Source organism: Onychostoma macrolepis, chromosome 06 (genome assembly GCF_012432095.1).
Source record: "Onychostoma macrolepis isolate SWU-2019 chromosome 06, ASM1243209v1, whole genome shotgun sequence".
Taxonomy (NCBI): domain Eukaryota; kingdom Metazoa; phylum Chordata; class Actinopteri; order Cypriniformes; family Cyprinidae; genus Onychostoma; species Onychostoma macrolepis.
The window spans coordinates 5,641,706-5,669,670 of NC_081160.1; the positions used below are offsets into that span (position 1 = coordinate 5,641,706).

The 27,965-nt window shown below is 35.1% G+C and overlaps 2 protein-coding genes and 1 long non-coding RNA gene across 5 annotated transcripts; 2 read left to right on the top strand and 1 right to left on the bottom strand.

Annotated features, from left to right (window-relative positions):
- Window positions 1-2,510: 2,510 nt before the first annotated feature.
- On the bottom strand, window positions 2,511-19,575 carry rtn4a (reticulon 4a). 3 transcript variants are annotated; one of them, XM_058778311.1, is made up of 7 exons: window positions 19,006-19,575; window positions 10,823-11,030; window positions 9,261-9,399; window positions 6,343-6,412; window positions 6,172-6,218; window positions 5,957-6,015; window positions 2,511-3,514 (listed from the first exon to the last, which is right to left on the bottom strand). In XM_058778311.1, the coding sequence occupies exons 1-7, from the start codon at window positions 19,415-19,417 to the stop codon at window positions 3,472-3,474; spliced, it is 978 nt and encodes a 325-aa protein (XP_058634294.1). In that variant the 5' UTR covers window positions 19,418-19,575; the 3' UTR covers window positions 2,511-3,471. The 3 variants fall into 3 exon arrangements, with proteins under 3 accessions (XP_058634294.1, XP_058634295.1, XP_058634296.1); XM_058778312.1 differs by lacking the exon at window positions 19,006-19,575 and adding an exon at window positions 16,944-17,117; XM_058778313.1 differs by lacking the exon at window positions 19,006-19,575 and adding an exon at window positions 12,653-12,806.
- Window positions 12,709-21,938, top strand: LOC131542046 (uncharacterized). The gene is made up of 3 exons (XR_009271646.1): window positions 12,709-12,846; window positions 20,833-20,943; window positions 21,127-21,938. It is a non-coding gene; the product is annotated as an uncharacterized LOC131542046 (long non-coding RNA).
- Window positions 21,939-25,261: 3,323 nt separating this feature from the next.
- On the top strand, window positions 25,262-27,342 carry rps27a (ribosomal protein S27a). Its single transcript, XM_058778314.1, has 6 exons — window positions 25,262-25,300; window positions 25,404-25,468; window positions 26,086-26,140; window positions 26,683-26,768; window positions 26,857-26,988; window positions 27,097-27,342. Exons 2-6 carry the CDS (start codon window positions 25,421-25,423, stop codon window positions 27,244-27,246), a joined length of 471 nt encoding a protein of 156 aa, XP_058634297.1. The 5' UTR covers window positions 25,262-25,300; window positions 25,404-25,420; the 3' UTR covers window positions 27,247-27,342.
- The last annotated feature ends 623 nt before the right edge of the window (window positions 27,343-27,965 follow it).

Genomic DNA, 27,965 nt, shown 5'->3' on the forward strand with positions numbered 1-27,965 from the left:
GCAGTGTTGCCAAACCCCTCCCTCAGAAAATCTCTAGAACCACCCTCAAAAGTCTCCATTTTTCGAAAAAAAGTCGCCAAATATGAAAAGAAAGTAAATACAGGTAAATTTGGTAAAGGTAAAGGAAAGTGAATATATATCTACTTTACAAATGATGACAGTATAAAAAATATAACAAAAGATGTAGGCCTATAACAAAAAAATCTGAAGTGAAATTAGGAAATGCTTAGGCCTACTTGTAACTCTACAGGACACATTTGAATCAGTAAATTCTGAATCACAAATTCCAAGTATGGGTCACTTTCTTTCTTTCTTTCTTCTTTTACTATTAGCCTACTATTACTACAAAGTAAGTGCAAAATACTGCATCCCAGCACACATGACACGATGATGCACTGTCTCTCAGTATCTGGTTGACATGATTGTGCATGAATTGTGGCATAACTTTTGTGTCTGTGGTTAAAACAAGATGTTCATGCACTGATGTAGCTAATCATATTTTTTCTCCACCATCTTGATGTTTATAATGAAATGGTGGTGTGTGTCATCATGTCTGAATGGCAGATGTACTGATGTGTGTTCACTGCGCAGACTCATTAGGTGCGTTCCACTTTAAGCGGCGCTGCGCAGAACGGTCAGTGTCATCAAAGCACCGCCAGAGCGATAAGAGAGCAGACGGATCCTATGCATTCAAATCGCTCTCGTACTTTGATGACACTGACCATTCTGTGCAGCACCGCATAAAGTCGAACGCACCTATTGTCATGATTGAGAGCAAACGTGAAAGGTCAGGGGCCTTTTCTCCAAAAAAATCGCTATTTTTATTTAAATATAGCTAAAATAGCTCCTTGTCGCAAAAAAATCAATACAAGTCGCAGCAACAATGAGAAAGTAGCTAAATTTGGCGACAAAATCCCCAAATTGGCAACACTGATGCCCAGGCCTGTTGGACACGCCCCCGTCACCTGACTCCACCCCCATGTCAAAACAGCGCCACAAAGTGAGACGCGCAGAAACGTGAAGCGCAAAGGGAAAACGGTATCGCAAGCTCAAACTTGACTGAAACGCAAAATAAAAGCTGCATTGCAAATAAATTAGTAGATATGGCCATGGAAAATATGTATTGCAAAATCATTGCTTTTGCTCTGTTTCATTTATCTATTTTGCAATTCTTTATTTTTCTTTGCAAAACCTATTTTCTTTTGCATATATATGCGGCATTAAATTGACTCCATGGTACTAATACTTTTATTCGGACAGCAATCACAAATTAAATTGATAAAAAGTAGTAAAGACATTCATAATTTTACAGTTTTCAAATACATTGTTGTTGTTTTTAACTTTTATTGATCAAAAAATCTTTTTTTTTTTTTTTTTGGTGATTTCCACAAAAACAATACAACATCACAACTGTTTTTACCAGTATATTAAAATCATTTCTGAATGATTGTGTGACACTGCAGACTGGAGTAATGATGCTGAAACTTCAAAAAAAAAAAAAAAAATCAATCAATACTACTTCTGCTGTATTTTTGGTCGAATAAATGCAAATAAAAATGTTTCTTTCAAAAACACACACATACACATACATTATACATATATACAGTGTGTATATATGTGTGTGTGTGTGTGTGTGTGTGTGTGTGTATATATATATATATATATATATATATAAATAAAAGTTCATTTGCAAAAACAGTTAACTCCGTTTTTAATTTTCAAAAATCATGTTTTTTATTATGTTATGTTTTTGTGTTTGTCGTGTTTTTTCAAACTGCAGTTTGATTGAGATTAATTGGAATGCACAATGAAAATCATGATTTTTGAGAATTGTTAAAAATGGAGCTATCGTTTTTTTGCCAATTAACTCTTCATATATATGCAAGTATGCATATGTATATTTATATAGATAGATATTGTGTGTGGAGAGAAGAGAGAGAGAAAATTATTTAAATTAAACTAAACCATGCTGGTTTTGTCCTTTTTTTATTTGCATAATCACATACATAAATATAACATTATTTTTGAATGTTTTTTTTTTTTCAAATGCATTTAGACATGGCCAAATGTGTGTGTGTGTGTGTGTGTTTGTATTTATAGTTAAAAATATACCATCATTTTTCTTTCTTTTCTGCAGGTTCTGAAAGCACCTTTATCTAAAGAGAATTTGTTGAGAAAGAGGAAAGTGTGAGATTGTGATTTTCATTTAAAGAGCCTGACTGTTACACCATTATAAAAATGCAATTTTTTGTTCCTAAAATAACCAGCTTACTTTCACGTAAATATTTCATACCATAGAAACTATACAAGGTGAATGTCATTTACAGTATATATGAGATTTGAAATGCCAAAATTCTTGTTAATGTCAGGAATAAGACTGATGCTCAAAATGACAAAATCAGATCAAATTCCACACTTCCACTCAGCACCACTGGATGGCGCCAAAGTACGTGACAAACTGCATTTGTAAATATCAACCAAAGCTTCAAATTAGGCACAAAACCCAAATAGTTTGTCTACAAGCTTTATTGGTACTTTATTGGCTTATTTTCACAATGCATTTCACAGACAGTCTTCAGCATATTTTCATCAAAACTGAATTATCATTTACAAATGACCTGCATGAAGAAACAGTGCTTGAAGTTTGCGAGGTTTTAGAGCGTGTGCCGTTTCAGGTATTCGATCCACGATGGAGACGGCAAATTCTGCAAACATGTTGTTGATTTTGACATGACAGGAAGGTGATAGGCCAACACAGCATACATTCTAGTTTGCATATATATTTTTTTTTTTTTTTTTTTTAAGTTTAACTAAACGGCTAAAAACAATGAATAGTTGGGTGCAATATGCCGTAACAGATCCCTTTGAAGTGTGAAATAAAATTGCTCAAACTCTGCTACAGAAGACTAGAAGCCTCTTCACCTCTAACACAATTGAACTGCATCAACTTTAACACAGTTACACCACAACACCACTGTGTTCTAGCACGCCAAGTACAAACAAAAAGGGAAAAAAAATAGCTAAAAACAAAAGACTTGTTGTGAAGGAACTTCGTAACCAAAACAATTCACTCCCTTTATCATACTGAAATGAATCAAAATGGCCTTCAAACAAGGTGAACGCTTCACTGACCAAATAGTAAACGAAAAAACCTCATCGATTCCTGCTTTTGCCGACATCAGTTCCTCAGACTACATTCTGTAATGGTGTTACGTAGCTGCGTTTATTTCAAACATGGAGAGCTAGATCTATTGTGAAAGACAGTGTTGACTCTGCTTGTGAGAGAAACTGATAAGAGGTTTAAAGATTTCATACTCAGTTGCGCTAACAATTCAAACACTGGGGGAGGGGGGGGTAAAGTTTACATTGCATCGTCTAAGGCCTTTTTCCAAACCAAACACGATTCTGTCCATCTTCGCTTGTTCCACCATCACTTCTCGTGCACGGAAATAACACACTAGCTAACTTTCTTCACTCGGTCTTTGGCTTTGCTCCGGGAATCTTGGCCTGGATCCTGTAATGACACACAAACAAAAAGAATATGACTACAGTCCATTAAGGGACAGGAAAAACATCCATTTATGCAACTAATCATTTATTTAGTAGTAGTCTAGTAATTTATGTAGTAATTTTATACTGTCAAAACAAAGCAATATACATATATATATATATATATATATATATACACACACACACACTGAACAAAATTATAAATGCAACACTTTTGTTTTTGCATGAGCTGAACTCAAAGATCTAAGACTTTGTACACAAAAGGCCTATTTCTCTCAAATATTGTTCACAAATCTGTCTAAATCTGTGTTAGTGAGCACTTCTGCTTTGCCGAGATACTCCATCCACCTCACAGGTGTGGCATATCAAGATGCTGATTAGACAGCATGATTATTGCACAGGTGTGCCTTAGGCTGGCCACAATAAAAGGCCACTCTAAAATGTGCAGTTTTATCACACAGCACAATGCCACAGATGTTGCAAGATGTCGCAAAATACTATAAATATTAGCGTAGGTCATCTGTTAATATTATGCACTTTTTTTTGTAGTTTTTTGTTACTCAGACGCAGGCAGTGCGCTGCACAAGACAAAAAAGTAATATAGCCAAAACCACTGCATAGTCGCTCTTTAGTGTAACGTTAAATGCATGTTGATTTTATCAGACGATGTCGCAATTATAAATGAGAGTGACTCCTGGTTAACATGTATTAATGGGTCGTGTTTAGTCATTATTCAGTGTGGAATTTTTCTACAATATTCCCTCATCATGACAGCAAAATAGGGCATTCTAAGTCAATCTACTGCAGTTTGTCCTCCCTCAATCAGTAGAAAATGTGGTTAACACCCAGTCATGCATGAAAAAAATTAATACCATCATATTATACTAACCAGTGAAACCAGTATAATTTTGAAAAATACCGTGATATAAATTTTTGGTCATTCCGCCCAGCACTAATTCAAACATCAAACAAACAGATGCAAACAAACAGCACATCAGACGTGAAGCACTGCGGCTAATTAACTGAAGTCTCGCACAGACACAAGTCTTCTTTCCAAGAAAACTGAATTTTAAACCAGAATATATTGAAATAAATTAGGTTAAATGTTTCAAGAGGGTTACCAACGGGTAAGTTTAGGGTTAGGAGTTGTTAGGACAATAAGTGTATACAACTAAATAACTATATAATTCCTTAAAAATAATAACATACAGAATTGAATAGCAAGTGCTATAAAATAGTATGAGCCACTAATAGTGTCATTTAGCAGACGCTTTTATCCAAAGCGACTTACAAATGAGGACAATGGAAGCAATCAAAATCAACAAAAGAGCAACGATATGCAAGTGCTATAACAAGTCTCATTTAGCCTAACGCAGTACACATAGCAAGAGATTTAATTTTTTTTTTTTATTATATAATAAAAAGAAAACATTAGAAAAAAAAGAGCAATCTAGAGTTGGAGGACTTTTTTGCTTTTGTTAATTGTATAATAAATGAAAAGAAAACATAGAATACAAAAATATTAGAAAAGCTAGTGTTAGTTTTTTTTTTAGAAAACAAGCAGTAAATGAACAGAATGCAAGTCTAAAAGGGACAAGCTTGTTTGTTTTTGTTTTTTTTAAAGAATAGAATTAGAATAGAGAGAAGTGTGACGTTATTCATTCTCTCTTACATTATTTTCAGCTCATTAAAAATTAATCTTGCTGCTGCGTTCTGGATTAATTGTAAATATTTGATAGAACTGGCTGGAAGACCCGACATAATACATACATAAAAAATAAATAAAAAAAACTATAGGGTCCTAGAGTTCCAGTTCTGAAATTACAGTCTCCACCCTACTCCCAACAACAGCCTTATTGAACTTGCCTTATTGAACTTGACCCGAAAGCGCCAGACTTAGGCCCACCCCAAACGCTCTCATTGGTTGAGACGCGCGATGTGTGTGTGTATGTATATACACATATGCCATTTGAAAAGGAATCACCTATTTTCATTTAGTTTATGAATGAATAAAAAAAAAAAAGTGTGTGTATATACACATATGCCATTTGAAAAGGAATCACCTATTTTCATTTAGTTTAACTTTATATTAAATATTAATAGAAACCATATATGGATAAATTATATTTTTTTCCTTCAAGTAAAAAAAATATATATATTAAAAACTACTTCACACAGAGAAACAAACAAACAAAAACTAATTAAATAAATAAAAAGATAACAACCACCCAAGATAACTAACGTTTTTTAAATTAAAATGGAAAACAACTAAAAACTAATTGAAAATATTAATAAAAACTATAGCAGTATCTCAGTGATTCTAAAATAACACTATTTTGTCTACAATTATTTCAAATATGCTACAAAATGGTCATAACACTTTTTTTTTTGTCTAGTTTATTGAAGAAAACACCAGTCATATATTTCACAATGTAAACAGACTTACTTTCCAAAAACATCTTTGATTTGCTTGCTCACCAGTCCATAGTAATGGTCAATTTGTGCCTGAATTAAGAGTGAAAAAGAATAATTACAGCATTCAGGTATACATTATAGGTTTATTATAGTGTTTACTGAAACTGAAGAACCAGAAGTTATCAGAGTCAGGCAGCTGTCATGGTTGATTAAGTATTTATCAATGCATACACATGCCAAACATACCTGATGCTTTTCATAGATCACCGGCCAACTGAAAGCACCTATGAGACCTAAAGAAAAAGCAAATTTGGAAAATGAATGGCATATTCTTATAATACTGGCAAGTGCCAATTAACTGCAAAAAAATTAAGTATCGATTTAAACTAATAGGAATACAGCCCCAAATGGACTTACCCAAAATAAGAAGGGTCAGACCATTGAACAAGGCACCAACATAGGTCAGGATCCACATGAGAACTGCAAACTGGAAGAAGAGGGGAAACCATGTCAACATACAACCACAGTACAACAGACGAGAGGAAACACTGTAGTTACATGTGAGAAACATTTCAAACTCATGCAAGGTGTAACCGTATTAAAAAAAAAAAAAAAAAAAAAAGTTATTCAACAAGGATGCATTAAACTGATAAAAAGTGACAGAGGACTGTTTAAAAAAAATAAATAAAAATAAGCGTTTTGTACTTATAAATAAATAAAAATTCTGAAAAAAAAAAAAGTATCACAGTTTCAATCAATCAAGTAAATAAAGAAATAGAGCAGCAACCTTAACCCTAATGTTTCTCAACACTGACAAGAAGTGTTATTTGACTAAATCAGCTTATTGGAATGATTTTTGTATGATCACAAATAATGACTGCTGAACATTCAACGGTCAACAGTTCTTCTAAATTTTAAAATTTACCCAATATTTCTGCTTTGACTATCTTTTAACAGATAAATGCAGCCTTGGGGGGAAAAGACTATTAAATTGCAATTTTTGTGTTTGGTTGAACAGTTTCCTTAACTCTCAAGATTAAGATGGTTAAAGTAATGAAAGCTAAATAATAACTGATAAAAAAAAAAAAACATTTAAAAAAAAAATCATTAGCATTTTGAAAGTGCATTTTTAAATGCCTAATAACAGACCATTTTCATAAACTGTCATTGTAAACTCAAAAACTTTTCACTTGAACTCAAAATAGAAGGCTGACCCCTTTTCTGCAAGCTGACCCAACAAATGGCAGAGCCTGTTCAAAACCCACCGGCACAAACTGTCACTCGTAACTGGACACGTCACTCAATATAGCCGTCTGACCACAGAGAGACTGAATGCTGGGTCGCAATCTATCCGTCCAGCTGCGGAAGAGCTCCAGAGCTCTGAAAGGGCAGCGGGGTCTGGCTGTAACTCTATCCACAGCCCATAACCACCGCCCCCTTCACAGGGCAGTAAATCTCCTTACACGGATGCTTCCATCCACTGGGCTCCCCTGCGTTTGAGACGTGGGTCAATGCAGCGCCAGGAAATCCACGAGGTGCTGATTTAACATTAATGTTAGTGGCGCTTTTCCATTACGCCACAAACTTTGCTTAGAACACGGCGACTCCTTAAAATGTCAGACATTTTGACGCAAGATTAAGAAGCGCTTATCCCTGGATCCAAACATGTATTTTAGTAAACCAGATGACTTGTGACCTCTAGTTCTGCTACAGTCAACAATTTTAGGCTTACAGGCCCAGAGTGAATTTTCAGATTTTTTTTTGTTTGTTTGTTTTTTTAAGTATATGTAAATTTACATTTTTTCAGGATTCTGATTAATAGAAAGTAAAAAAAAGAAAAAAAAGAACAGCAATTATTTAAAACAGGACTCTTTTGTAACATGTTTATTGTTTATTTAAATGTCTTGTTTTTTTTGAATGGCCCACTCATCAGAACTGGAACGCCCTCAGTATGGCAACATGGGTATTTGAGCAACAATGCATAATGGGGTGGAAAGTTTATTCCAGCTATTCATTCACGATCATTCAGCCTTGCAGCTAACCTTGTCATGTGACGCATTAAAAACAGAGAGCATCACATGACTGGCATTCCTCAATGCTATATCACAGCTGATACTTTAACCCTGCCACCTCCAATAAAAAGAGTTGTTGGCTGTGTGGGGGGGGGAGAGAGAGAGAGAGAGAGGTCTCTTTGGCACCATTTCTATCCCATCAGAGCTCAGTCCAAATCCTCTCGGCCTGATCAACAAAGGCTTCTTTGTGGAGCCGTTCATGACCCGCTTCTGCAACACATGACCAAACACCCCAAACCTGCCTACTAAAAACAAATGGGAAGCCCTGTTTCTTATTCAATATAACAATGGACAAAATTCAGTATACACAACGGGAGAGAACACAGTTGACAATATGAAGTAGCGTTAGGTAATGTTTGGAGACGGTAAGGTTGTTAAAGTCTCTTATGCTCATCAAGGCTGTATTTATTTATATCAGTAATACTGAAAATACCATTTACATTTAAAATAACTATTTTCTACATTAATATATTTTAAAATATAATTCATTCCTGTCATGGCTAAGCTGAATTTTAAGCATCATTACTCCAGTCTTCAGTGTCACATGATCCTTCAGAAATAATTCTTTCTAATATGCTAATTTGGTGAAGAAACATTTCTTACTTTTAGCAACGTTGAAAACAGCTGTTCTTGCTTAATATTTTGCAGAAACTGAGATACATTTTTTCAGGATTCTTTGATTAACAGAAAGTAAAAAAGAACAGCGGTTATTTAAACCAGGACTCTTCTGTAACATTATAAATGTTTTAACGGTCACTGATCACTTTTATGCATCCTTGTGGAATAAAAATACATTTCTCTCTAAAAAAAATAAAATAAATAAAAAATAAAAAAAAAACACTAAACTGTAGCTCAATTACTCAATAAAATAGAAGTGTGTATTAAGGAATTAAGTGGATGTCAGATTTTGAACAGTTCATTTAATTGGCTAAGCAAGCTCAATTTTAAAATATCACAATATTGGTCAGACTGTAACAAATGCATACGTCAATCCAACACCTCACAAGCAGAACTGTTTTCATGTACATGTGTACAGAGTTCTTTGTTTTGGACACTAGAGGCCCACTTCTTCAGAAAACTCTTTTCTTTTCAAATTTAGCATAAACTGTACAGCTTACAGAGGCATTATTGCTCACGGACAAGATTTATTTTTCCAATGTTCACCCTGAGGGCAGTTATGGAGCCCCAAATCAAATAAAAGAGGCTAAGCTGAAAACAGCAGGTTCAAGTTTTCATTTCCTCTGGTCTCCTGGAAGAACTAACCTTGAGCGAGTCCACCAGATCCTCCACCAGGAAGAGTCGTCGCAGCTCCTTAATCAGACGGTTGATGTGCACCAGACCAGTCTCACTGTACTTATGAACCAACTCCGAAGAGATCCCGATATCTTTATCCAAATACATCCTGCAGGAAGAGAAAGAGGGTTTAGCGTGAGACCGGAGCCCTGTTCCATGAGCCTAGCGAGTTAGCAACTAGTTATGGGTCCTTTTGAAACACTGCTTCATGAAACTTTGTCAAACTTCAAAACCTGTGAATCGTTTGTTTTAAACCAGCAATCAAGCATGTATTAAACTGCCAAAGTCACAAGATTTAGTAAACGGTAAACAAGGCTTCATTACAAAGCTTCAATAAACAATGTTTCGTTACAAAATTTCAATGATTCTCCGGACCCATGAACTAGTCTCTATATGGTTTTTACCTGATCTCGGATGAGTATTACAAATTTGTATTTGACATTTTTAAATGACACATTTGTAGAATTAAAAAAACAAAAAAAGGGTTTTAGTTAATAAGCTCTTATTGGCTTGATTATCCAACAAACAAAACAAGCCCTACAATTATACAGACACTTCATGTTTGGAGATATTAAATGATTTGTTAATGGCATTTAATAAATTACACTTTCAATACACCATTTGAAATTGGTTTGTCAGAGGAGTTATGCATGTATGTTTGGCCTGAGTTTTCATTGTATTGACACCATTCTGACCACTTTGAAACAGCCAATCATTTTGCTAAGCAATTGGTTCAATTCCAAGTTTTCCACTTTTTAGTTAGCCATAAAGTTTTTTTTTTTAAAGACCACGCCATTTAACTAGTTTTACGATTCTTCCTTGTCTCGTGGTTATTTATACCCATTTAAAACATTTAAATACAAATTGCTGTAAATTGGCTTTTTATTACTGCTATTTTCCTGCAGTGAACATGATTGTAAATAATTCTCTCTTTTTGTCATTTAGAGAAAAGCTGTAGAAAACAATCTGTGTTTTGGCCATATCGTAACAATTAGCCAAATGCTTTTTGAAATAAACAAGCTAACATCAAACTGAGTCAGGACTCCTGTGCGCGTTGCTTAAAGAGGCCTGTTTTGTGTAGAGCAAGAAAGCTGCTGCCAATGTAGAGCATTTCAAATGTACTACTTAAGAGGTTTCATTTCAATTAAGATGTTGCCTTTGCTGTCTACTGCATAGTCAGCTACCTTCAAAGCAGCTCACTAGGTTTGGAACAGAGCTTTCTGAGAGATACAAAAGATACTGCGACCACTTTACTTCCAAAACAACTTTAAGATTCTTTAAGTGGCTGGATTTTATTCTATTTCACAAGTGAGGCTTAAAATTTTGGCAGGGAATCAAAACCAAGCACCTCATGTAAGCCCAGAAGCTAAGCTCCACAGATCTGCCTTCTTACAGAAACTGGAACACAAACTGATCAAAGAAGGATTATCCTGACCGTTTTACACTCAGGCAACGCAAAGTGAATAAAACATGGTGTGGAAATACGCAAGACTGATGCAACTACAATGTGTGCGACACGTGTGGGTCCTCACTTGAAGGGGTGTCCATCCTCTGACTTCTGAACAGCCTGTAAAATGCCTTTGTATATCCTGAAGGAGATGGTGACAGACAGCAGGGCAAGGGCCACGTAGGAGATCACGCTGATAATACTGCACACGCTGAGGGACAGCAGCAGGAACAGACTGGCTCCAAACACCACCCCCGTCCTCTGCAGATCTCGCCAATACAGCAGGTCCACCACTGCAGGCAGAAAAGAAGAGTTACTTCAGCCCCAAACAGTCAGATGATGCAACTTTCTGCTTTAATGCAAAAAGGAATGAACAATTTTTACATGAACATTCTTAAAATCACTTTAACAATAAACAGCGTCTCACGACCTTTGAAGGAGAATTGAGTTAAATTACTGTCTAAAATGACTATAACTGTAACAAAACTAGAATAGAAGAACTAGAATTTATCAATGTTATTTTTTTTTTTACATATTGCTTGAAGCGTTTCAACACATAATATTTTGTAAATATTTGTTAAATTCAACAATAAAAATATATATTGTACAAACCAATATATTTTAAATATTACTTAAATGTTTAAATTCAGCAATTTCGTAAAAAAAAAAAATCTATATTTTATATACACACACTATATATAAAACTTTTCAAAAATTACTTAAAATGTACAACATTGCTGAATTTAAACACCATTTAATTCTTATATAATAATGCATTTATTTCATAAAGTAATTTAATAGTAATTCTGCACAGTAATTTAACTCAATTCCGGTTAAATATAATATTCATTGCAAGCATTAATATAAAACCAGCTTTTGGTTTCATACAATTTTAGGTACTTCAGTTAATTGTCCAATCAGGGCAGTTATTTATCAGTGCTGATAATCTCAAAATTGCCAATATTAATCAATGAATCAGATTGGCAATACCGAAATATGTTGATTGCACACAAATGCAGGAATGATTTAATAGCTGTCGAGTATTAAAACACTATTTTTCTTTGTAGAGGCTTAGACATAATACAGATTTGAATCAGAAAGTGATGTGCAAGTAAACATGCTCAGTTTTTAAGTAGCTGCAGAGCTGGAAATCTGCTATAGATGTGCTGGTGGCTTCGCAGAGGAGCATGTGGAACAGATTATTTCAATATACAGATTATTTGGACCACACTGATCATCAAAACTCCATTCAGAAACAGAAAATAACTCATGCACACATTAAACAAGGACACCATCACGTCGAATTCTGGCTTTACAGCAAACCTAGTCTGTTCGTGCTGAGGGAGGATAAAAATAGGACAGAAACCTCACAGTCAGTCAAGGACCCTTCAATAATTAAACCTAATCTAAAATATGTCCCAATATGTCTGATCAGAGTTCATGTCAGACAAGCATGCGGTATCTTCTCTTACTGCATTTCTAAAGACAAACATCATCCATCCAAAAATCCGATGTATTTAATCAATAACTCAGAAGCACTTGGGTTCGTTCAGCAGAACATGCTGCCCTTCCTCTTGTACTCTTGCCAACAGACCGTTGCATAAGCTTATCGAAACTGAACAGTCCACAAAGTACTAATGCATCACATTTTCGAAAACCAACGTATAATGCATTCGTATCTGCTCATAAATGTTCATGTTAATGTGTATTGTTATAATGCACGCCGGGAGTCCTGCGGCCTTATCAAGACCCCCCCCCCCGCAATAAAAACTGCATTTTATCATCATGATTTCATCCTAAATCAACGACAGTGCGTGTAAACACAAATTGAAGTGCAAATGCTTATAAATCAAGTGTGACGCCTGGAGGAGGGACGCAATTACAGAGCGTTTAAAGGTCTAACTCACTAACTAACCTTGTTTGGAATCCATCTCGCTCATCTGCGATCAGACAGCCACTCAGCCAGGGCCAAGAACACACGAGAAACACGCAGCACCACTGACAAATGCAGTTCCGGTCGAATTTGAAGACTTCAAAACAAAAGTCCCTGCTTAAGCCAGCACATTTCAGATCAAGAAAAGCACTGAACGGATCAGATACAAAATAAAGGTCAGTGACCGTGCATCTATCAGGAAAACAGAAACAAACACGTTTGGCCAGCTGATCTTTTTTTAAACTAAAAATGTATTTATTTATTTTTATTAATTTTATGTCCAACACGGATTGCCAGACAGCCATCAGTTTTTTAATGCTTTTTAAAAGTCTCTGCATTTATTTGGTTTAAATAAAGTACTATTGTGAAGTATTATTAGAATTTACAATACCTGTTTTCTATTTTAATATATTTTATTCCTGTGATGGCAATGCAAAAGTTTCAGCATTATTACTGCAGTTTGTCACATGGTATTTTAGAAATCATTATAATACGCTGATTTGGTGCTCAAGAAATATTTCTTATCGTCAATAATGACAAAAATAAATTAATAAATTGTGCTGCTTAATATTTTTGTAGAAATTTTGATCGTTTTTTTTTCTCCCCAGGATTCAGTGATGAATAGAAAGTTCAAAAGAACATTAATTTGAAGTAAAAATATATATATGGAACACATTGAACTGTGCTGGTCATATAATTAGAATATCATCAAAAAGTTGATTTATTTCACTAATTCCATTCAAAAGTGAAACTTGTATATTATATTCATTCGTTACACACAGACTGATATATTTCAAATGTTTATTTCTTTTAATTTTGATGATTAGAGCTTACAGCTCATGAAAGTCAAAAATCAGTATCTCAAAATATTAGAATATTTACATTTGAGTTTGAATAAATGACCATCCATACAGTATAAATTCTGGGTATCTCTGGTTCTTTGAAACCACAATAATGGGGAAGACTGCTGACTTGGCAATGATCCAGAAGACGAACATTGACACCCTCCACAAAGAGGGTAAGTCACAGAAGGTCATTACTGAAAGGTGTGGCTGTTTACAGAGTGCTGTATCAAAGCATATTAAATGCAAAGTTGACTGGAAGGAAGAATTTGGGTAGGAAAAGGTGCACAAGCAACAGGGATGACCGCAAGCTTGAGAATACTGTCAAGCAACGCCAATTCAAACACTTGGGAGAGCTTCACAAGGAGAGAACTGAAGCTGGAGTCAGTGCATCAAGAGTCACCACGCTCAGACGTCTTCAGGAAAAGGGCTACCAAGCCACTTCTGAACCAGAGACAACGCCAGAAGCATCTTACCTGGGCTGTGGAGAAAAGAACTGGACTGTTGCTCAGTGATCCAAAGTCCTCTTTTCAGATGAAAGTAAATTTTACATTTCATTTGGAAATCAAGGTCCCAGAGTCTGAAGGAAGAGTGGAGAGGCACAGAATCCATGTTGCTTGAAGTCCAGTGTGAAGTTTCCACAGTCAGTGATGATTTGGGCTGCCATGTCATCTGCTGGTGTTGGTCCACTGTGTTTTCTGATGTCCACAGTCAACGCAGCCATCTACCAGGAAATTTTAGAGCACTTCATGCTTCCTTCTGTTGACAAGCTTTATGGAGATGCTGATTTCATTTTCCAGCAGGACTTGGCACCTGCCCACACTGCCAAAGGTACCAAAAGCTGGTTCAATGACCATAGTGTTACTGTGCTTGATTGGCCAGCAAACTCGCCTGACCTGAACCCCATAGAGAATCTATGGGGTATTGTCAAGAGGAAGATGAGAGACACCAGACCCAACAATGCAGATGAGCTGAAGGCCACTATCAGAGCAACCTGGGCTCTCATAACACCTGAGCAGTGCCACAGACTGATCGACTCCATGCCACGCCGCATTGCTGCAGTAATTCAGGCAAAGGAGCCCCAACTAAGTATTGAGTGCTGTACATGCTCATACTTTTCATTTTCATACTTTTCAGTTGGCCAAGATTTCTAAAAATCCTTTCTTTGTATTGGTCTTAAGTAATATTCTAATATTTTGAGATACTGATTTTTGACTTTCATGAGCTGTAAGCTCTAATCATCAAAATTAAAAGAAATAAACATTTGAAATATATCAGTCTGTGTGTAATGAATGAATATAATATACAAGTTTCACTTTTTGAATGGAATTAGTGAAATAAATCAACTTTTTGATGATATTCTAATTATATGACCAGCACCTGTATATGTGTTGTCAAAAGAGTAAAGACCCGGTACTTCGGTACCAAGTCGGTACTAAAAAAAATGAAAACGTCACGGTACCAGGTTTTTTAAAGTACCGGTGGTACCGAGTACTCGGTCAACCCAGCTCTTGACGCGTACGGCCCGATGATTTCCGCGATGCAGAAAACGCGGACGGAATCACGGAACCTAATTTAAAAACGGAATTTAGAGTTTAACACGGAATTTGTCAAAGTTTGGATGAATTAATCAAAAGTAGGTCATTGCACTTAAATCAAATTGCGACATGGACTAGTATCTGTAAATATTAAGCCGCAAAAGTCGATTTCCAGATATGAATCCCCATGTTCTGCGAGTCTCTGTGTGAATGAGTGAATGGCAGAGACGCGCGGTTTTTTTTGTTTTGTTTTTTCCCTACACACACTGAAGCGCGCGTGACGCTCGCGGTGATTTCAGCATCTGCCGTCTCAATGAGGACATAAATACATAAACAACATCTACAGAACTGCTCTGAGTCATTTCACGAGCATTTTACCGTTTCATTTGAGTAAAACCAGCGTCATATCATATAGCTACACACAGAAATATAAAGGTATTCCCGGCAACCCGTCAAAATAAAGGTTTATCTTAAAGACATTGTGCCAGAAATATATTACTATTATTTAGTAGAATGTATGTGATACTATTACTACTGTTGAAAAAAAATTATCACAATATTTCTTCCATATTTTAATTTTAATAGTAAATCCTCTTTTACCCTCCTCTTTACCCAAAAAATAAAACGTGTTTAAATTTCATTAATTAAATGACTAATTAAATTTGGGTGAAAATTGTTTACTGTTTTTCATACTTCTATTACTTGCGGAAAAACTTGAAACACAATTTAAATAAAGTATAAAGAATGGCATTGATATTTGTACATTTTATTTTTGTTTGATTTTATTATTAAAAATGTTTTTTAATTAGCATGTGGTACCAAGAACCGTGGATTTTCACTGGCATCCGTACTGAATACTGAAATTTTGGTACCGTGACAACACTAATATATATATATATATATATATATATATATATATATATATATATATATATATATATATATATATATATATATATATATATATATATATATATATATATATATATATATATATATATATATATATATATATATATATATATATATATATCGTCAAACCTTTTAACAGTAGTGTATATTAAATGTTTATCATTACTCGTCACTGCAGCAAAAATATCTACAATAAATATATTAGCCTATTCGGGGAAGCCTAGAAAACAAAAACGTAAAATTTTTACATAAAATTATATAATTCAACTGGAACTCATGAAAGGCAAAATGACTAATCTTGGCCCAAAACGGCCATATTCTATCCTAAAGTCAGGCACTTAGGTGTGTCTAGGAAACCCTTTCATAAGTCAGCATTCAGGGTTCACAAAAGTTTAGCATAGACGTCACCCCTCATTACATGTTCCCAGCTTGATTTCATTGCCACAATCAGTGCCAACTTGCATAAACAATTTAAACAGCACTGTCTCCCCTCCCGAGAATCTGAGAAGAGCTATAACACAATGACTAAGTGCTTAACGATGCCAACACACAAAAAGAACAAAAAATAAATAAAAAAAATCTAATTATAAACAATAAATTGCTGCTCAAAGCTCCTCAAGTTGTGGTAAATGGCTTTGACACGCTGCATCATATATTCTTGAACTTCTTTGAAAAATGCACTGAATTCAGAATACGCAGTCAGTACAACATTCTGTGCAGTAAACAGGCAGTTTGCCAAGAGAATTCTCTAGCAGAGGGATAAATGCTTGCCGTTGCAATATGCTTTGTAATGAAGACACCCCAGACCATTTACTCAGCGCAACTAGAACATTCTCTCCCACAAGCACCTTTGCAAGCAAGACCTCAAAACTGAGCAAAACTTACTCACAGCTGTACCCAATAACATTTATGGACAACACAAGCAGAAAAATGGTCTCCTTAATCCATTTTCAGGCTTTTTAGGGCAAAACAAGCATATACCCTGTTCTTTCCAGTGCTTTATCTCCATCCCTGAGGTTGTCATAGAAGGCGTGTTATCTGAATTGGCGTGCATCGGTCATACATTCCAAGTCACAGGTCTGCAGAAGAGATGGTCGGGGGTGAGGAAGGAGGCACGAGTCTCTGGCTGGGGTAGGACAGGACTGAAGGGTACAGAGAGACGCTAGGGCTCTCCTAGCAGAGCTGCCTGATCACGTTCTGCAAAGGCCAGCACTGCTGAGGTCAGCTGACCACATTCAAAGGTGTTGAACGCCGTGTACTAGTAACATGAGGTTTTAGCACAACATCAACTGGGTCGCTCTACAATCCGAGAGCTGTTTGAGTGATACTCATACGGTTAATTTTTTCTAAATGCATTATCAAAAATAACTTGCTGTGGATGCCCTTTTTGGCCTGTCCTCAGCGGTCCTATGAGCAAATGCGCACATTCTGAATAAAATGGAATATATGGAAATGAAAGTGAGATTTTTTTTTAAAGATTGTTAGATTTTCTTTACAGAAACAATAAGTACTTGGATTCCTTTTATTATTCACTAAAACTGTCGAGCATTTGTATTCATTGAAATAAGGATGAAATAAAATTAAACAAAATAAATGAAAAACAAGAAAATTTAAAAATATTGCCTTGGGAAAGAATTTTAATAATTTTATATATATATATATATATATATATATATCTGACATGGGGAAAAAAAGAGAGATGTATGAAATAGATAAATTATTTAAAAAACTAAAGAAATTGAAAATAAACCATTACTAAAATTCAAACTAATTCAAATTAAAAAATAAAATAAAAGCTAATTTTAAATGTTAATAACACGGTAAATTATATTATATATTATATATATATATATATATATATATATATATATATATATATATATATATATATATATATATATATAAAATTAATGCCATGTTACCATTAACCTTGTTGAGACAAATTATGAAAAGTAAACATTTTAGAAATCAAGATAACACAATGCTATTTATTAATACTTTTACATGATTTATCTGAAAAAAATATTTTAAACTTTAAATAAAAATAAAAAACACCTTATCAAAATGGAAAATGCACCTTTCTTAATGACCTACCTACGATTCACTTATGAAGCTGGTGTGTGCAAAGTCTTGGTTAAGTATGACATTAAGAAAAATGGTTAATGTTCAGACACAGTCTGTCATTTAGGCTGTAATGATTATGACAGGCTTTCACTGAAGAATGAATGTCTAATGAATGATTTATGAAGTCCATTGTGACTACGGGTCATTGCATTTTCCTCAAGGTCAATGACACTTCGGAGTAAACTCAGTCACTTAACTAAACTGACCTGTGTCCAGCCTCTATTTAAAATAGGGAGATGACCATTAAGTATGTGGAGCTGAATTAAAAACAGATTTATACAAATAGCCATATAAAAAAAAAAAAATGTATATATTAAATAAAAATAGGCTAATTTAAAAAACAGTTGACAACTAGTACAATTTCGTGGGTTTACGGGGTTTTGTTTTTTTCGTGTCAGTAATGCATCCACAAGATGGCAGTAAAGGGACGCCTTCAAGATGACTTTGAATTTTTTTTTTTAATTCCCCAATGATCATCATTTCAAAATGCTGTTCGAAGTATGCAGTAACGAAGCTGACAAACATTATTTGTAATCACATTAGATGAGTCAGTATTACAGTACATAAACCTCTTTTTAAACTGATCCTGCATAAGCATCAGTTAAAACACTTGCTGAGATAAGCCCAAGAAATATGAATCGGAGACTTAAATATAAATCAGAAACCTCAAACTGTATTACTGCAATTGAAAAGGTAGATAAAAAGTAAGTCGCTCTTGATTAATACATGTAACGTTAACGTTAATAATTCAAACGGATCTGACGTCATGTCAATTGTTCCTGGTGTAACATATTGGGTGGATTCAAAAGTAAAAAAAAGTTGATTATACTTATTTTAGTTAACGTTATTGACAATACTTACAGATCCTCGATTCAAATCCAAATCCAAATGATAAGTTAAAAATACATAATGTACTTACATGAACAACAAGAGTTAGGTTTGGATGGCGTGACTGTTGTTTTCTCATCTTTTTCTTCTGATTTCGTCGGTTTTGTTGTTGCGTCTCCAAAAGCACTGATCGGTGCTGGTTTGACAGCTTCTGGCTCTGGTTTCGAGGTGGATGATGGTTCTGGTTCTGTAAAGTCTAGCAGAGGCTCTTCGGTACGTGGCAATGTGGACCTGTGCCTCTCCAGCGCATCTTTCGCTCCTCCAGCCAGATCTAAGATATCATCGTCGTCTGGAACATTAGCCTCTGCCTCTCTTTTCGAGAAATCATGTCCTTCATCCATTAACGAGTTCTTGTGTTTGTCTGCTAGGTATTCATCTTCTTCATTATCATGCTGAAAGCCATATGAGGGTGTCGTGGAGCTTATATCCATCTGATCATCCATTGTTAAGAATAATTTCACACCGTTATGTATAAGAGTAACTTTTCGATTTGAATGTCTGAGAAAATATATTTTCAAAACTTCACCAACACACTGAGTGTGCGTCAGGTTCAGCACGGGCCTAAAACGCAGAAACGGCGCAACTGTTTGACTAGACGCTTAGTTAGGGGAAGTATATGCAAATTTAGCCAACTCCTTTATTGGTTGAACAGTGAAAATGGGCGGTTCGGCGACGCCCAAGCACTTCGTTGCGTGCAATGTTACGCGCTTAATTAGGGGCGGAGTATGGAAGTTTGTGGGTATTTCATTCGGTGAGCGGTGAAAGTGGGCGGGGCAGCCGTGCCCACACGCTTTCTCTTCCTGAGCAAAAATGTGAAAAATGGCTGAGTGATGCATTTCAAGCATTTTTAAAATTCACAGTGGTTTGAAAATGCACTGATAGCTTGCCTTTGTTCTTATATGTAAATACTAGTTATATGTTCTTAATATTTGCAAGATGTAGCCATTGTTTAATGAAATCAACTAGACGTGATGCCATGCAAGCAACACTCTCTAACCTTGACTAGATTCACAATATAGCAACATCTCGTGCGTTGATTGTGAAATCATTGACTATTGTTGCAAATACATTTATTCAGATGATTCAGTGTTTATGGATGTATTACAACATAAATTAAACAGGCTCGTGAGATCAAATGAGTCAAGACTGTAATAATGTAAAGTGTTTTGTATCATATTACTTTTATATGAAATACTTTGCTGAAGAAAAAAAAAAATATATCACACAATTTTCTATGCCTTCTGGATGGTAGTTCAAGTAAAAAGGCCTTTTATCATTTTAAAAATATCGCCCTTCAGATCGTGGTACATGTCTTTTGTGAAATCTCTGGTGATTGTTTTATCTAAATAAACATACAAATAATTTTTGCATGTTTTGCCCTCCCAAAATAAAAACTACAGGGATTTGATTAAGTATTTAAATGTAATCGTACAACAGTAGATAAAGAGATACAGAGTGACAAATGTTATACTGTTATAAGGATCTCATTGATTTATATTACAAGCTATCAGAAATACATTTTACATTTTGGCCATATAACAGAAACTGTGGCAAATTGAATATTTCTTATTAAAATTGAGTATGAGCTCTATATTCTCACTATATCATATCAGCCATATATGACACAAAGCATATCAAAAACATAGACTACAAAACATGTTTTTTTTAGATTTTGTCTAAAGGTTCAATTAATTTTTATTTATTTATTTACTGTTATTATTATTATTTATTGACTATTATTTCATATTTCTTCTCAGGCTTTGTAGGCTGTTCTGCTATGCTCCAGGAAATTCTGAACATTGTGTACTTGGAGCACATACTGAATGTAATGTAAATGTTTTCCTTGTCACACATTCAGAAAGATCAAACAGAGGAATCCAGGTGGATCCAGACCGTGACGAGACATCTAGTAAAATTACTTTATACCCTCATCATTATATATAGATATGTCTCAGGTCTCTCCTTTATTGTGAGTAAAACCTGTAAGTCTGATCACTTGAAAAATGTGTAGTGCACTTACAACAAAAGCAGTATGAGTAGTGATGCAAGTCTGAGCAACCACTACTATAATTATGGTCAAAACTTATGAGCTATTGATCATTAGCTGTTTTAGTACATTAAGAAGTCTTCTTGTTATCTTGTTTTATTGCAGATGGTGAGTCAGTGCATGTCTGCTAGGCAGATGCCATTGTCTGTCCTCTGTGCTGTGAAAAGGAGACAAAGGCAGATTTGAGGGATAGTTTGTCCTCTCCAGATACTGCAGTCTCCATTGTCATCCAGACGCCAATGGGGAAGCAAAGTACCAAACTGGTTCTGCAGGGTCTTTGTACTGCGCTGGAGACCTGCCAGTGTGGGCTGACTGATAACCTGCACTTTGCTTCTACTGATTGATTAATCATAGAGATGTTTGGTGCACTTCTTCTAATCTAATCTTCTAATCTGGCCTGCTGGTTAGCTCTTTCTGATCTGATCTTTTTTGCTTGTGCAAAAGTCATGTCATAATCCATCTCCTGTAAGAGAAAGGATGCAGGAATATATTTTTAGATCTCAGAATAAAACCATTTTACAGTGAAAAGATTAGCTTTAATCACCTTATTCAAGTTGCTGATTCATGTAGCAGTAATCTTGAAATTCATGGCAGTGAGTCAATGTAGTGCAATACTTATTTCCCAGAAAACAGAGTGCTATCATCTTAGTCATCTTAAGGGAGTCTCCCAGACCTTCCTTTCTTAAACATTCACAATCATTATGATCTTTGATGATCTAAGGTTCATTGTGTAATAGTGTATTTTAATAATTTATGTGTTATGTTCTAATTAAGCAATGAAGGTCACTTATACAGTAAGTAAAGTCATGCCATATCCTGGATTTAGTGTTTAAATTCCCAACATACTGTAGCATGGCTTTATGCAGCCTATTGCTCTTTACATCGGTGACTAGAATGGAAAATAAAAATCGGCTTTTGTGCAGAAGAAGAAAAAACTCATAAAGGTTTGGAAAAAGCGTTGAGTAAATGTCACCCAAATTCTGTCAACATTTACTCAACGCTTTTTCCAAACCTTTATGAGTTTTTTCTTCTTCTGTTGAACACAAAAGAAGATATTTTGAAGAATGTTGCTAACCAAGCCGTTGATGGTAGCCATTGATTTCCATAGTATTTTTTCTATACTACAGAAGTCAATGGCTACCGTCAACTGTTCGGTTAGCAACACTTTTGTTTTTTTTGTTTTTTGCTCAACAGAAGAAAGAAACTCATAGGAGTTTGGAACAATTTGATGGGTGAGTAAATGTTGACAGAATTGTAATTTTTGGGTGCAGCATCCTTTTAATGACAAATTTCCATCAAAACATGATTTTAAGCAAATCAGTTAAATGTCATCCAAATATAAACTGTCAAAAGTAGTATAGGGAGGAAGAGACATCCCACTCATAGAAAACTAATGGATTATTGAGGCTCCATCTCTCTGTCGAGATATTTCAGGAGGTTTCTTTGGGAGTAACATTAGTCTTCTTTGGTTCAGGGTGTTGTGTGGGTTTGTTGTTCCAAATTTGGAAGAAGAATCTGGCTGGTATTTAATAGTGGAATTTACAGGGCAATAAACTGTGATCTAACTAATCAAGACTCACTTACAGCAGGGGTGTGGCTCCACTTGGCAACGAACAGCATTCACAAGCAAACAATCTCTTATTATCACACTGCACAAGCTTATCTGTCTAACTTCTATTTAATTAACTATTTAATTCTAAGTAAGACACAAACAACCCAATCATAACATTATGGCTTTGGGGATTTCACCAGGAACTGCCTTGTTGACAGAAATCAGACTCATTATAATTGCTGAGATGTTAAACTGAATGTTCATGCATCATATCCTAAATTTAGGATGCTCCCAATGAAATATAAACAGTGTTTTAAAAGTGAAAGTATATTGAAAATTCTGTTATTATTTACTCACCCTCATTCATTTTGTTATTTGTAATTAAAACAATTCTGTAACTGAAATACAGCTGAAATCAAATCAAATATAAGTATTAGGGAAAAAAAACTTACATTAAAATGTTACATATATATATATATATATATATATATATATATATATATATATATACACATAGAACAACATGAGGTTGAATAAATACTGGCAGAATTTTTATTCCAGGCAAACTATCCTTTAAAGTGCTTAAATACTCAAATGAGTGTTTAATTAAATTAATTTTGCTTTATCCTCTGCAGTGAATGGGTGCCGTCAGAATGAGAGCCAACATGACTAACATGACACCAGTTCATCAATTAATGCCTTCTGAAGCAAAAAGATTCATGCTTAATAAACAAGTTCATCATTAATTTAGACATTTTTATCTTAAAATGTATGTGTATTTTATCTTAATATGTATAATATTGCTTTCTCCAAGTCATCTCGTCTGAATCATGAGAGAAATATGCACACATGAAGCACCACTTATAAAACAGTTCAGGTTCTAAACAAATATGTGGGTGGGTTTTGATGTGAGTGGACAACTAGAGGATTCATTATTATGGATTCGTATTTTTGCGTTATTATGGACTTGTATATTGTGGCAAGAAGTGATGGATTTGTTACTACAAACATGCAGCTTTTTACTTCACAAGACATTAACTGATGGACTGGAGTGGTGTGGATTACTTGTGGATTATTGTGATGTTTTTATCAGCTGTTTGGACTCTCATTCTGACGGCACCCATTCACTGCAGAGGATACACTGGAAAGTAAGTAATGCTACATTTCCCCCAATCTGTTCTGATGATTAAAAAAACACATCTATATCTTGGCTGGCCTGAGGGTGAGTAAATTTTAAGCACATTCATTTTTGGGTGAACTATAAGCATTAGTTTCAAACAGTGAGTGTAGTGTGTACATTTTATCTACAGTGAAAGTATGCAATGCATCCCATCTAGCTCTTTGTTACTTTTATCAGCCGTTATCCTTTGAGAGTATTCATAGACGCAGAAATAGTGCATGCCCTCTGCGCTCTCATGTCAGATCTATGACTCCTACACTGCTGTTTAGATCTGACTCCACCCTTGTTTCTCAGCTGTGTTCTGTATCTACTTGCTCCTTCCCCCTGAGCATTTATCACAGGCGGAGACAGTCCTGTTTTTGGAACAGGTCATGGCACACACAGTTTGCAGGCTTGCACTGGCTGCTTTCTTCATGAAGCAACTCCATAACACCATGTAGCACCTAGATGTCAACAGTAATCACTCATGCCTGCTGGGTCACTTGTCCTGTATCTAAAGGCCATTGCATATTCATGTGTAAATAGAGTTTTAATGTGCTACATTCTTTTAAATGGTGTGATGACGTCTATATGGGAACATGCTGTTCAGAAACTCATGTCATTCAGCTCTGGATGCACAACTACAAAGCCCTCAATTTCCTCATTCTGCTTCTGCAGAGCAAAATATTAGATTTTTGGCAATGAGCGATGAATCAGGAGCCGTGTTATGCACAGGCTGTTGCCTTTGGTTACAAAACCAAGATTACACAATATTCACATAAGAAGTGTTGTGCAGTTAACTGGGTATATTGGCCAAAGACCACATGCTTCATCAAGGACTGCAAAGGATGTATTATGTAATACAACAAAGAGGAAGAAAAACCTTAGCATGCTTGTCAGGAAGACTTTATAGGACACTGCATGCATATGAAAGAGCTTGAAGACCAGAGAATGCACCAAGTGACCACAGTGAGTCAACTAAATCCATTTTCATTTCTGGTGCGCAACTCTGAAATCCTCTTCTTTCAACACAGTTGTTATAGCGCCCCTAGTGCCGGATGTGCATTTCCGCCGTTCATGCCCATGATCACAAGATATGAATTCCGATTCACAACACTTATATATATATATATATGTATAATATAATAAATTATATATATATAATTTATTCTATGCTGCAAAAGTGTTTTGAGGAAATATAGGCTACTTAATAATGTTGTTTTAGCTGTAGGAATACACATTTATCAGTAGACGTATGTTTGAATCTGCAGACATTGTAATGTGTTCAGTATCATTAAAATGATCGATTTCAACAGCTTAATAAAATGTAAATATAAAATGCTACAGTTAACAGTTATGTTAATTGTTAAAATAACGGCGTATATACTACTAGTTAAAAACTAAAATTAAACATTTCCAACATTGTTAAATACTTACAATAACACACTTTTTGTGGACTTTTTTTTTTTTTTCTCTTCAGGCAGTTCGTCGGGCAGCCTTAAAGCGCTGAAGAGCACGTTGTACGGTTTGAAGGACCCTTTTCGATTTCCGCCATCTAAGAGCTGGTGGTGAGTAAATGTTACGAACGAATAATGGCGAAATAAATATGATATTCGCATATATAAATGCTTTAAAATGACCCAGAAACATTTACATCTGTTTTATACACAGGTGGATTGAACTTCAACATGCAGATTTTCGTGAAAACCCTAACGGGGAAAACCATCACCCTCGAGGTGAGGCACAGACGAGCCGCGCGAGACAATTCGACACTTGATCTGTTGTTTTATTGCAATGCTTGACTATGCGGGGCTAATTATATTGCATTATATGAATCTTTAAGTATGAATTTATAGGCTAGGTTGCGTTATAACGTAAGTAAAAGCTATATTTTTGTAGTTGTACAGAAGCCCTAAATATTGCTAACGACAAGTCGTGTGGCTCCGCTACATTCATACAGTAGAGGAGATTAGAAATAAATGTGAACTGTATGCAAAATATGCATACAATTGAGTACTTAAAATAAATAATTTTAGTTATGCAGTTTTAACTGAAATTTTCCTTCAGTTCACAGCTTCAATATTAATAGGTGCCAGTTACGGTGTAAGAATTGTTCATCTACGTGTAAAGAAGATAGGAGATTAATTTTAAAGACGTATCAACGATATTTTAAATTCAAAATATTCAACAAAAAAACTAAAATAGGATTAGACCTCAGAGTCAGTGGTTTGTGATTTGGAAAAGTTAAAGTTAGATTTCCCTTGGTCTCCTGTACATTAATGATCATAGCTATTGGTTTAAGTGCAGTTTACTGTTATTTAAGACAAATATTTATCTCTTCTACATGTTATAGGTTGAGCCCTCTGATACTATCGAGAATGTCAAGGCTAAGATTCAAGACAAGGAAGGTAAGTTCCCATCTCTCTCTCTCTCTCCCTTTCTCTCTCTCTTGACATAGCAAAAATGTAGAAAAAAAAACAAAAACTTAACATACAAATAACATGAGAAAAAATAATCTTCATTCTTTGAGTTACAAATGGCATGAGAGAGGTTTATCTTCAATGTTAGAGGTTTATTTTGTAATTTTTCCGTCACACCATAGTACACATTGATTCGTCAACTACCGGTATAAACCTCTCATGCTATTTGTAACTCAAAGAATGAAGATTATTTTTTCTCATGTTATTTGTATGTTAAGTTTTTTTTGCTATGTCACACCAGAGGACAGTCCAATTTTTATTTGTCAACTATATATATACAGTAGTCAACATTTGAACTGGATCAAAAAAAGTTCATCAAAGTTGTCCTAAGACAAGAACACATTTTGTTTTTAGGACAACCTTGATGAAAGGGTTTGATCCACTTCAAATGTTGATTAGTGCATGTATGTGTTTTATTTATTTTTATGTATATATGACAAAATGCTGACTGCTACATGTATTGAATGCAGGAATCCCTCCTGATCAGCAGAGGTTGATCTTTGCTGGCAAACAGCTGGAGGATGGACGCACCCTGTCTGACTACAACATTCAGAAGGTTAGTAAATAATGGTACAGTAATACAGAATTTTAGGTTCCTTGCTTTTCCTATCATGTAATGTACTTCATTGTAATCATGCATTCAGGAGTCCACACTGCATCTTGTGCTGAGACTGCGTGGTGGTGCTAAGAAGAGGAAGAAGAAGTCCTACACCACCCCCAAGAAGAACAAGCACAAGAGAAAGAAGGTCAAGCTCGCTGTGCTGAAATATTACAAGGTCAGTTTCAACATCTCCTAAACTGTCTTTTTTTGCCAGCTGCATGTGTTCTGTATTCAGCTTTGGGAGTTGCTAGCATGATTTCATGCTGTCTGTCTTGATCCTCAGGTTGATGAGAACGGCAAGATCCACCGCCTGCGCCGCGAGTGTCCTGCAGATGAGTGTGGAGCCGGGGTGTTCATGGCTAGCCACTTTGACCGTCACTACTGCGGGAAGTGCTGCCTGACTTACTGCTTCAACAAACCAGAGGACAAGTGAAGTACAGTCCTGACAACATGCTCTGTGTAATACAGGAGATTGTCTGTTCTGGAACTTGTACTTTGTAAATAAAATTGGCCTGCCACATTAAAAAGAGTCTCTTGAATCTTGATATCTCTTTTTGGGGTTTTAACTTTTTTATTAGGCATTCATACTAATATGCTAAAGTGAGAAGTTGGATAAAAGTGATGGTAAATGAAAATATTAAAAAAAACTCGCTTATGATTCTTGGTAACAGGACATGCAGAATACAAAGTCTGGTTTAGATGGGTTATCTTTCATTTTGGACTGGAAGTCTTTTCTTACCTTAAATATAATTTATGCACTTTTACTTATTAATTTTCTAGTCATCTGTCACGGTTTTTCCCCCCTCAGATGTAGCTACCCATTCTACCCGATAAGATATTTTGGAGCTTGACATAACTAGAAAAATATTTTTTATTATAAAGTGCCCATGACACAAATTTATAAATTTTTATAACTTGTACATTATTTTTTTCAGTTCTAGAAATGACACTTTTAAAATGTTCATATCCAAGTTTGGGAACCCTGGTTCTTAAAAATTATAGATGTTGAGGGAACAAACTAGAATAAGAAATATGGTGTTAGCTTATATCTTATTTACCTTCCTTACCAACCTTAAATATGATGTGTGTGGTGTTTTTCCCCATATCCTAGGAATTTCATTTCCATCTTGACTTTAAAAATATATTTAATGT